Source organism: Strigops habroptila, chromosome 6 (assembly GCF_004027225.2).
Source record: "Strigops habroptila isolate Jane chromosome 6, bStrHab1.2.pri, whole genome shotgun sequence".
Lineage (NCBI taxonomy): Eukaryota > Metazoa > Chordata > Aves > Psittaciformes > Psittacidae > Strigops > Strigops habroptila.
Window position 1 is genome coordinate 5,749,101 of NC_044282.2, and position 12,224 is coordinate 5,761,324.

General features: G+C 37.4%; 1 protein-coding gene across 7 annotated transcripts in view; it reads right to left on the reverse strand.

Moving 5' to 3' along the window:
* The window catches only part of L3MBTL3 (L3MBTL histone methyl-lysine binding protein 3), a 79,776-nt gene that overhangs the window by 2,356 nt on the left and 65,196 nt on the right, over positions 1-12,224 (reverse strand). For all 7 annotated transcript variants that reach the window (XM_030490240.1, XM_030490239.1, XM_030490242.1 and 4 more), the window contains exons 19-21: positions 8,420-8,511; positions 3,059-3,222; positions 1,943-2,005 (exon numbers count right to left, since the gene is read on the reverse strand). In XM_030490240.1, coding sequence (XP_030346100.1) covers positions 1,943-2,005; positions 3,059-3,222; positions 8,420-8,511 — 319 coding nt within the window. The remainder of the gene's footprint in view (positions 1-1,942; positions 2,006-3,058; positions 3,223-8,419; positions 8,512-12,224) is intronic.

Consider the following 12,224-nt stretch of genomic DNA (forward strand, 5'->3'; position numbering starts at 1 on the left):
CACCCCTTTCTGTTAGTTAAATAGCAAATTAAAACAAATTTGGTCCCAGATGTAAACAAGGGCCAGGCTACATATAACTGCTTGACACAAATGCAGCTTTTCAAAACACTGAGTATTTTTATTTCCAGCTTTGTAGTGTTACTACTTCAATGTATGTTGCAAGCGAATATTCTGTAAGCAAATCTCTCAGTCAGCAGGAGTGCTAAATCCAAACATGAAGAGCCACAAGACCCTTACTTCCAAGGGCTTCAATGGGGCCAACAATTTTTGTGTCAACTTTAGGTCACTTTAGGTATCTATAATAAGTTTTCAGTGTAACCTAAGCAGGATATCAACAGTGGTTATATCAGGAGCACTGCTTAGTCTTAGATACTAACTTGAGATAAAACCAGTGTAACTAAGTTTCTGTAGGACTGGAAGACAAGCTTTCTGAATCAGACACACTGCAAAGGGAAGCCTGCAAGGTACACCCCAGCACTGTAAGTCAAGGAGCACTGAAGTGAGAACAGCACCATGCAGTTACCACAATTAGTTACTACTCATTTCATGCACAAAGCCAGATTGGGTGAGCTCTGAACCAGAAGTGTGTGAATGTGGGAGTGCCCAGTTTTTTGCAGCATACTAATATAAAGAGGATAAGGCTTGATTTCCACAGCAAAGTTTGAACCAGCACCTTCTAGCTACTGAAAGACCTACTGATGCCGGCTAGTCCACGTGTTAGCCTCACTGGTAGAGGTTTAATTTACTACTCACAAAGCCTGACAGGCTGAATTCTAAAGAGGGGAAGTATTTTCTTACACCTCTGAGAATGCAAGTGTTTAGGATTTATCCATCTCTCCAACACTTCCCACCTGATGATTTGATTAGCTATATGCCAGCTTTTATTGATCTCTAATTAATTGGTGAGACATAGGGGATGATCTAGACCTGCATACCTGCTGCAGCTGTAAAATGCCTAACATCTAAGCAAATGCAAACAAAATGCCCAGAGATGGCCGGTCAGTCCTTTGATATGCAACTCTAATAGTCATTCTGATTTACAGCACAGCCTGAAAACTTGCTGCAGGAGATTAGCAGGGCCATCTGTATGAGTTTTATTCAGGAGGTGCCTTCTCAAGCCTAAGTACCAACTATTCTTCAGCTGAAAGGCTGGCTGACTTGGGATACTACAGTATCAGACTCTGCCCATTCAGGTGGTCTGGCTGGGATAAGCATTCGAACTATTCACTCAGTTTGTGATCAAATGGCCTTCTTAAAAGTAAGCATTAACAGGAGTAACAAAACTTCCGAACAACAAAGAAAAAGCCAACCTAGCTTATAAAGGCCTATTGTACCTGAAATCCCTACCACTTCCTAATGACAAGTTTGGCACAGTAATCTTCTCAGATACCAGAAATACACGCATGTCATGCTCACAAAGTGAGTACGCACTCCTCTGAATCTCATCAGAAGCCTTCAGATCTTCTTACTTCCTGCTCACTCAAATCACATTCGTAAACTGACTACATCAGGAGGACGAGCACCAAGAGCCAAGTGTGATCAGACAAGATGCAAAGAGTTTTAAGAGGTGGTTATCTTGAACCACTGCTTTATTGTACTTATTAACATCCTGCAGAACTAAAGTAACATACTTACAAACTTTCTCAAACCAGGTTAAGAATGAACAGTAGTAAATCCTCCTATCATTAGTTTTAATTAATTTCAGTTGCAGTAACGAAGTTAGAGAACCACAAGAGACCTGGCTGATACTTAGCTAGTTTTATGTTCTTTACTTGCTTCCCACTTCATGAAATGCAAACCAACCTAATCTTTGATACATTTGCATTTGACTTTAAACATGAACTTCATCCTAGTACTTTGTATCTGTTTTTAATGATGACATAAAATTAATCTTTCCACCAAGATTTGTACTCTGTGTCTTTTTGAAATAAAATTCACCCACCTCATCTTTGAACACCTTCCCATGTTCTTCACATCCTGGTAAACTCCGTATAAATTCAGAGACCTGTCACCAAAGTACACAACAGAAGATTTAGTGAGACTGGTATTTTCTCAAAATAGCCTCCAAGGCTGACAATCATTAAAGGTTTTTAGCTACTGTTTCACAGCCTCATATTAGGTGCCCCACCTTCTTCTATAAGTACATGGAGTCATGCAGATGGTTGTTTAAGGACAGGATTCACAAAATTCACAAACTAAAAGAGCACGTGCCACTCTTGGTCACAAGACATCTAAGAATGGGATATGGCTACTGCCTCAAAATTACTCAGGTTGTTCTACCCATGCAGATCCAGAACTATGGATCTTCCCTCAGTGAATCACTTCTGACAAAACAAAATGGTTGCTGCCTTCCTCTTCTTTATTTTTCACTGCACAGAGATTAGTAAATCCTTTTTCAAAGTTCACACTTATTTTTTTCTCTGATTAGAGAAGGTCTGACTGTCCCAACAGAGAGAACTGCCTTAGTTACAGGTACTTCTGAAACTAAAGCAGGGACTAGATCCTGTCTGTCCAAGCATTATTACATACTTGATCAGCAACAGGACTCTAAAATCTTGAAACCACGATTTTAAGACTTTAATGAGAGTCATGGCCTGACCATATCCATGCAGTTCCCCTCTGCACTATATTCTCACCCTCCAAAACAGTGTGCCACATCAAAACTATGCACCAAGAATAGCTCCTTGGTCCATGCTGACACCTAAACTACTCCTCCAGAATACTTGTGTAGGTACTAGATGCTTTTAGTGTACATCTTGGACACCTGATCTGCTGGGCCATACATTTAGCTTTTTCTTTTTCTTTTCATTTTTAACCCCAGTGAATATGTATACATACATATTTATCTGTATCTACACACAGATGAATTAATACTTAATACTTACTGTTTCCAGGGCTGAATGGCAGCCAGTGGGGATCTGTGATATTAGGTCTGGCTAACTGTAACCCTCTGAAGTACTAATTCGTTATTGTTAATCTATGGGCTAATCTAAACCTCTGAATCAACCAAGACTTCCAGGGCAGTGGTAGTGAGATAGAAGATACAGGGGAAACCTACCTCATCTGTACTCCACTTAGAAACTTTACTGGCTGGGATTCCAGCTACACTTGGAAGGAGCTTGCTCTGCTGTTCCCAGCGCAAAGGTAGCCCAGGGATTTGCAACTTGGAAGACACAATAACTGGTTGAGAAAGAAGCCTCTGTGTGTTGGGCTCTTCAACATCTTTAACAAGAGGAAGCAACAACAAGCATTAAATCCCTCAGTCAGTGATGCGATCAGTCACAGTAAAAGCATGTTCATTTCTGTTGGTACATATGGGCCTCCTCACACAGGCTGTGCAGTTTTGCTTACACCAGAATTAGAGTAGCACCATGACTGTTCTTCCACTAGTATGACTGTGATTACATTGGCTCTATATAAACATAACTACTCTTACATGGAAAAAATCTCTTCCAACACAACACAATTCTATGCCAACACAACTGTTGCTATACCACACTATAGGTCAAATAATTCTAAATATTTTGATACATTAAATCACACCCACACTTAATAGTTGTACAGCAGTACAAGAACTAAGTTATTCCAGGGTTCAGCTGCTATAAATTCATCAAAAGCAGCACTGTACTGCTACAAAATTCCAAGTGAATCAGTTCTAGCCCACACAACATTTATGCCTCATCCACAACAAAATGTTTTTCACTGCTTCTGAGAAAAAAAAAAAACAAAATCCAACACAAATGTCTGTAAATTCCCTGCTTCCACTTTAACTGAATGTTTTATTTGGAAAATAACATTTAACTCCTCCGTGCTGCTCTGTGCTGGGTTGTTTTTTTGGTTTTTTTTACAAGGTCATTTCCCTTTTTATCTCACTTATCCATAATGGAAGGAATAAGCTCCCATCCCACCAGCCTCAAAGGTAATGTACTGGTGGGAGGGTGTCTTCAAGCACATGCTGCTGTTGCTGTCTGGAGAGCAGCAGCAGTTGCAGATGTGTGTAGGAGGAAAGAGTGAAAAGGCATGTCTCCAATGATGTCAAACTGCGTAAGACATCTACAGTTATTTAGATCCATACAAAAGCAACATGCCTGAATGCTTCCCAATTGTCAAGCAAAATCATGGAAAACCTCTGAAATTCATGTCTGAATGAAACAGCCAACAAAGAACGTATGCCTAATACTCTTTACTTACATGGCTTCATGCAGCCACTCACAAATCCCTGTGCTATTTTAGTTTGGATCGCTCACTTCTATTACAGCTCCATTCTATTTCCATTTTTGGGAAGTTGCTATAATTCAAAGTTCTCCCTATCCTTACTGATCAAGTTTTCTTACATTTCTGTCCAACAAGTTAGGCACAAATTCCTATTACAGATTTTTGCCAGCACAGTGGGACTGGTCTAGAATATGTATCATGTGGCCAACATAGGATGTGATTACATTCACTTGTGTTATTCTGCTCCTCTAGCTTAAATTTTTGTTACTTCCAGGACTTATCCTCATTATGTATGAATGTGGATTATTCAGAAGTTGACTCTTAAGCCATTTAGTCAATATTGTCAGCCAACTGATTAAACTTTTTTAGAAGACTCTTTATTTTTTTCCTAGCATCATACTCTTAGTCTTGGAAGTGAGTTCCTTAAATGCCTGTTTACACTTCACTGTTGTTCTTCAAATGTTCCTTAGGGCTTCTACTAAAAATCTCAGTGAGAAAGGAAAGAGTCTTTTAAGGCAGCAAGCATGCTGAATGTGAAGCCTATTTTACCAAGTAGTATCTTTCTCATTGTTCCCTTGCATCCCTTCCCCATCCTTATCCCGATTTTTTCTTTCTAAAAAAGGTCTCTTAAGAGTTGAAAATATAAGTATTTAGCTTTTTTTTTTGTTTCTCATTCGCAAAACATGTAATACTTTGATACTGTAACATAATTAGCAGATGAGAATACTGTGTGAAGAAAATTCCAAACAAATTACCCTCCATTTTCACACATTTAAACATATGTATATGTAAGAGCAAGTAAGTACATGCATAGTGAGTAGCAGCAATGATGGCTAAGGATATCTACTGATCCTATCTGTCTCTCTTTTCAGTAGTTTACAGCTGTGTCAAATCCTAACAGTTCCACATGAAAAATTTATGCTGGACATCTGTCCATGCCATGATTTTTGGAGAACTTCAAGCAAACACAGGTCAGCTGGTAATGAATGAGATTAGCAAGTTCACTGACAAGACACTGCATAATGCTAAACCTTGAACTCCATCTATTCACATTCAAGAGCTCTATTTAGTGTCATGGAAAGGAATGCAGTGCCTAATGTCTTTGAGGATGTGGGAAAAAAATGCCTCTGCTTCTCAGCCTGTGGTATCTGCCTCATGGGTAAGATGAACAGCAGAAAAGGAGCGTACAAAGTGTGAATTTACCCAACTAGGTGCAGGAAAAGAAAGAAGTCCCCAACCCTGCAGCAGGTATAACCACATCCCTAACAAAAGCAAGTTTTGGTTTAGTGTAGGTAACTTACTGCAAAAAACAGTGCAAAGCACAGTATTTTGGCTACAATCTATGTCTGTTACACCAGACATCTAAAAGTTTTCCCTACCCTCATGCTCTGGTTTTCCTTGCTCTGCAAGCCCAGCTTCCCACAGAGAGGCAATCTGCGGTTTTGGGCCAGAGAAAATACGTGATGTACTTCAATTTATGTCTCAATTTGGACACTTAGGATAAGAGTAACTTGAGGTGCAACGTGGGTTAGCTAGTTTCACCACACAGCCACAAAGAGCTCCTTGAACCATGTAAGTGAAGAAATAAAGTTTGTTTGCCAGCTCCATGTGAGAGAACAGAGCCAGATGCATCAAATTCACAACCCTGACCACTGCTGTTCTCTGCCAACATTTTGCTTCAGCATCAGCCCACCTGCTTCTACATTCTTCTTCATACTTAATGCCATCTTGTTATCTTTCTCCCTGAACCATAGCTTCCTTAATTCATCTCTATTTTCTCAGTGAGTTACCTTTCAACAAAATATAACCTAACGTTTCAAAGAAGCTAAATGGCAAACACTTTCTGGCATTAATGAGAGACCATACACACTTCATTCCCTTCTGCATGTTCTAGCTCCTTCCGTGTATCAGGTTAAGCACAGGATTTGTGTCTGTAAAAAAAGCTAGTATGAAGCTATGATGTCAGTGGAGTTCTTTAGCTCCAAATAATTTTTCTCCAAAAAGGGAAAGTAGCAGTACACATTTTACAAAGCATCAGCAGAGAACTGGTCACATAAGTATGGCAAAAGTAGGTTGAATAATAATAATGGAAGTGACATGCAGAAAAAAAATAGGGCAAAAAGCACAGGTACCAGCAGTCACAGTTCAAGAAAGTCTGCACAACTGCAATTATTTTAGCTTGACCCTTCCATGACTATGGTAGCAAGAGCTCAATGATCCCCTTTCATCCTAAAGCTTAAGTATTGTGTCACATTTAAACAAATAATAACATAAAATTATATGTTTAAAAAGAGGTGAAAAGGATAACTTTGTTGAACAATAATGTAAGAAAGTATTCTAGTTTTATAAATCTAATTATGCAAGACCCTACACAGAAACGCATCCAGTCCTTGTTGGTGAAACTTTATCCAAATAGTCAACTTCGTCAAACTCAAAATGCTTCACAAAACCAGGTCAGTTTTCTTAGAATAAAGAAAGAATTGCAGACAATTTGAAATACTCCAAAATATCTGATCTTAATTTTTCTGTACTGTGTTATATAATGCAAAGTCAAGATCAAACCAGTGTGTTTCCATTCTGCTGAAATACTTCAAACACCCTCAAACTCTCTTTCCTTCTCTACTTTTGAGAGATTCTTCTTTTAAGATTTCATTTTCTCCAGAATTCTGAACTACATCGTGTTTCAGAATACTGTAACAACCTGGATTTTTTACATCTGTCGCACAGCTCTTTTAATAGATGGAATCTTTCATACTTCATATGCTCTTTTAAGTGTCTCTTAGATCTATCTGAAAAGTACTGGCAAACAAATGATTATTTAAGATTAAAAAAACACAGTTACTCAAGTCTGAAGATTTTTCACGAAAGCCTTATGAATTTTATGTTGCACAACAAATTGCTGATGAAAACAATCTAAACATTTAAGGAATTAATTACGAAATTAACAAATCTAGCTTCTCACTGAACTTGCACGAGTTAATAAAATTACTGCAGCAAAAGCTGTACTGAAAAAATGCACTGACTCAGTCCAATAACTAGCCTGACATACTAAGTTTCATACATGCAAAATAACTATTAAGACTGTGATAACTGTTAAGACACATAAGACTGCCATGTTCTGGATTTGTGCTGTATTCTTTCTAAACAATGAGGATAGAAATGAGTATGAACAGCTACCTCAATCTGTCCAACTGGATCAGTGAAGAGCCAAGAGTTTTAGCACAGCAGTACACACAACCATGCAGAATCACTGAACCAAAGAAAAGTCCATGTTGGAAGGAACCTTTGGAGACCATACAATGCAACCTTCTGTTAAGAGCAGGGCATTAGACTAAGTTACCCAGGGCCCTGACGAGTCAAGTCCTAAGTATTTCCAGCAAGAGAGACTCTCTCTTTTCCAAGCAGCCTATTCCAATTGTTCTCATGTTGAGAAGTTTCTTCCTTAGATTCAGACAGAATTTTCCCTGATGCAACTCGTGCCCACTTCCTTTTCTCCCACCACTGTGACTCCTAGAGGAGAGGGTACCTCCATTTTCTCTGTAACTACTTTTTAGTTACTGGAGGACTGTGACTATATTCATCCAAGCCTTCCCTTCCCAAACTCCTTCAGCCTTTCTTCATACGTCAAGTCCTTCAATGACCTAATCATCTTGGTGGCCCTCCACTAGATCGCCTCCAGTTTTTCAGTGAAATAAAAATTTTAGCCATCCCTCTGTAACACTCATTAAAAAGAAAGGGCCCATTCTGCATATGGGCTGCTAGAAAGTATCAGACTGCACAACAGGCTGATGCTGGGTTCAGTAAGTCACCTTAACTTTGCATTATGCCTGTAATGTATAAATGCTTTAACTTTCTTTCAGTCCACGTTTGAAGCAGTAAGTGAACATTACACCTTTACAACTCACACTAGTTTAATTACCTATTTTTAAGCCAGTGGAAACCTATTCTTGAAATTAAACTTTCTATACCAGTATTCGTTTTGCACTTATCTTTACAACTGTGATAAAGTTCTTGGCAAAGCCTTTAATGATTACAAGATAAAGAAACACAGCATTAAAAGTGTTGCTGTCAAGAAATTTCTGGACACAAACAGTGAATGTGGAAAATAATTTGCAATGCAGTTTGATAAAGAATTTCAAGAAATATCACACTTCTTTAGTTCTGAAAGTTTTAATATGAAACAAATGAAATACTGCCAATTTACCTCTAATTTCATTTGAAATAAGCAGCTTATTTTCTGTCTCCTCCTCTTCACACTCTTTGTACTTTATGGGGTCCTTCGTTTGTAGTACTCCACTGAGGAAAATAAAATGTTTTTTTATTAATACATCATAAAAATCACTAAGCACGATGACACCTCTTGCTAATAAACCTATTTACACACCAGGATTCCCCCACAAAAATGTTATACCATCATAAAGTAAAAAAAAGAGAGGATCTAATTTCTGACAAATGGCATGACTATTGACATGAATTTTGCAGTGAAGGCTTGAGAGTAGTATAGACTAAGATTATGTAAATCGCAGCAACACACTTAACTTCATAATTGAAACTGGAAAATATACAAATGAAGGCAGTGGATGTGTCCATAGCATAAGATGGGAAGAGTGAAGAACACATATATAGCTCTATCACCTACAAAGCCTTACCGGCTATCCAGGCCATTTTCAGGAGCTGTCTGAAACAACATTTACTCTTTTTCTCTGCCCAACCTTCATCTCCACCTTACCCCAACTCCTGTATTATACTGACGCTGTTGTGTAACTGCTAATGATACCGCTGAAAGCATCTGTATTCGTTACTGGTTTTGCATTATTTATTACCCAGCTAAAACAGTTGCTCTTATCCCTGCTGCCTGTGGCTGCTTCCTCAGCTTTGCCAGCCCAAACATTTGCAAAGAGGGAATGCCTTCCCCCTACTGAGAAAAATAAGGCAAAAGAACTGGAAATAAGAGAACTTCTCAAAGGGGGGTGGGTGTATTTGCATCTTAAAGTCAGTTCCTGGGAAGTTCCTTTTCAAACTCTGCCTTCGGAAGTTATTTCCAGCCTTGTTTCTTACAGAAATGAAGTTTACCTGAACTTGCTGACATTATGTGTCTATTTATTTCCTTCTGCTTTGAAGAACTTGGTAACACTTTGGCCAATTCTTACTAAACCATCACAGATGCAGAGCTCTCAGAGATACTAAGTGCATAATGAACATTTTCTAAAAACAGGCACCAGACAGAATGACCTTAAAGTCTACATTGAAAGAAAGCCCACTACATGAACTCATGCTTTACTACCTACCAGAGAAGCACTCAACAAAAACCCCTTCACACCTGTCCCAAACATAGATAAAAAGTCAAACTAGAGCTAACAACTTGTTAGACACCAAGATTAGCAACCCTCAAAACACAAATCCACAAAAGAAACAGGCCTTTTTAATTCAATTGTTTACATCTATACTATTAAATACTATTTATACTATTAAATATAAGTAAGCATTTGGGAATAAATCAGCAAGTTCACCAACATCAACAAAGATCTATTTAACACACTGTTAATGATGCAAAATGAACACAACAAATGGAAAAATACAGCCTTTGTAGTGGCTGGTAGTATACAAATAATAAAGGTGTGACAAGCAATGCCAGTGGAATGCATACAGCGGGCATGCCTTCTTGTGCCACAAAGGACTTCTCCACCGTAACTTCCTCAGAAGTATCACCTGAAATTATTTCCCTAAACTCCACAGACACAGAAAACTTTTAAAGTAAGATGATACAAAGTAGTGCAATTAATTCCAAAGCCAAACTAAACGATTACTGTAATTCAACATAAAGAAGAGAGATCACCAAAACCCATGAGGAAGTGCGTATCTTCCAATTTTCTTAAGGACAATTTTCACAGCCACAACCAGAAATTTTATCTCACTAAATACAAGACAGTGTCATGACCTGAAGGTTTTGGGGAAGGGGCTGGAAGATAAATGGAATTTTCTTTTAAGAGGTAGTACCATTCGATTCTCAAGCCTGAGTGTTCACCTTCCTTCATTGTAAGCATTTCCACAGTGGAAATTCTTTTGCTACTCTGAAGATAGCATAATGATACTTGCAAATTAAAATTGAACATGCTGCAGGCACGTGATTTTTACTTTGTATTTTAATCTCAGGAACATGCCAGAGGGACAGACTGCAGTTTTTACACATGTATTTTTGCAAACCAAAATTTTCTAGTATAACTGTTTGCATGTACAGATACCTCTGACTTGTTAAAAATTAAAAAAAAAAAAAAAAAAAAACCAAAACAGACAGACAGACAAGGAGTAAACTGGAATGGGAGATTAGCTGAGTACCACTTAGATTTAACACAAAAAAGTAAATCTCATGGTTGGGTTCATATGAAGTTTGTTCATCAAACAAGGACTTGTATGAAATAAAAGATTACCTGAACTATGAAGGTATACACAACTGTAATGAAGTCAAACATAATTAAATCCACACTACAAGCTCAGCAGCTGAAGACCACACAAGTATACGTATCTACGTCTTCAATTATGCATGTGTACTTTGAATACGCATTTAAAAAGATCCACTGGGTATTGCAATAACTAGATGCTCAATATTTCTATATGTGAACTTTAGCCGTTCACATATACCTAATGTTGTGAACACTATTTTTCATGCCTTTTTCAAAGGAAGTTTATTCAACTGAAAGTCCTCTCTGACTATGCTGGATACATAAGGAATGTGGAAAGCTAGATGATAAAATGCATAGTCGTCAGCGTATAGACTGCAAAGCTTCTGGGGAGTTCGGAGTTGGCACAAGGCTGTTATTCTTTTAACATAAATGACTCAATACAGTGAACAGATAGCACAGAGAGTGCTTATTTTAGGTCTTCATGAAGTTAACGCCCTCCAAAAAATGAAAGAAAAAAAGAATTGTTTTCAATTAATTTTAAGAGAGAGTCTGTGAAGTCAACGTTTATTTCTAAAAAAAGGTGAATTTACTACAACTGTTAACTTACAACTGGTTAAACTGACGAACGACAACTGCTGTTTAATACAGGTTATTTCAAAACTACACATGAAACTGTCTTTTTCTGTTGTTTAAATTCATTTGAGGATGACTAGTGAATGCTGTTTATTTGACTTATGGAAATTATATCAACACTGCTTTATGTTCCTTCTAGATATTTTTCAATAGAACATGAACAATATCATCTGATTGAAATAATGTGCAAGAATGTTCTAAAGAAAAACTGATACTAAAAGATGTAAAAAGCTATACATTAATTTTTTTTTTTATTAGCATAGTTTTTTGGAATAAAGGAAACAATAATAATTCAGAAAAGAACAAAAAATCCAGTGGAAAAAGGAAGGGAAATCAAACCCCACTGCCGGATCTGGTTAACTCCATTTGAAAAAAAGGTTTGAAAAAAAAAGCTTGCAGAGGTGTTTCAGAGGATTTAATTGATTCTTAATAAAACAGTTAAGTTTCAATCATCAGCTTTACTGTGAGGTATTTACTGTACAATACGAACTCCCTAAAGTTTCTCAAGACACTACTCTTGCTAAAAATTACAGTTCATATATTATGAATACATGATAATGTAGCTGACATAAATATATAAAAAATGACACTTCTTGATCCAGTGTGTCTTCTATTTCTGTATAAAAATAGCCAATAAAATAATGCGCTGATACTGTAACTAATTAAAAACATAGAGAATCCTAATGCCTCACATATCCCCATGAAAACACTGAATTGCATCCTTCTAGTTTCAAAGATAGCTTTCTTATACCATAATTTTCCAGTGGAAGCTTGGAAACTATCTCATGCCATTTCCTGTCAAAAAGATACTCCAAACCCTGAGAGTTACAGAATTACTTTTCATTTTTAAATGTATGTACATATTTGTACATATACAATAACATTTGTGCAGAGGTAAGGAAGAAGGATCTCAATTTCCAATACTTTCTCTGTCTTGCACTATTTTTTCTGTCCCCTCTGATACGCATTTCTTAT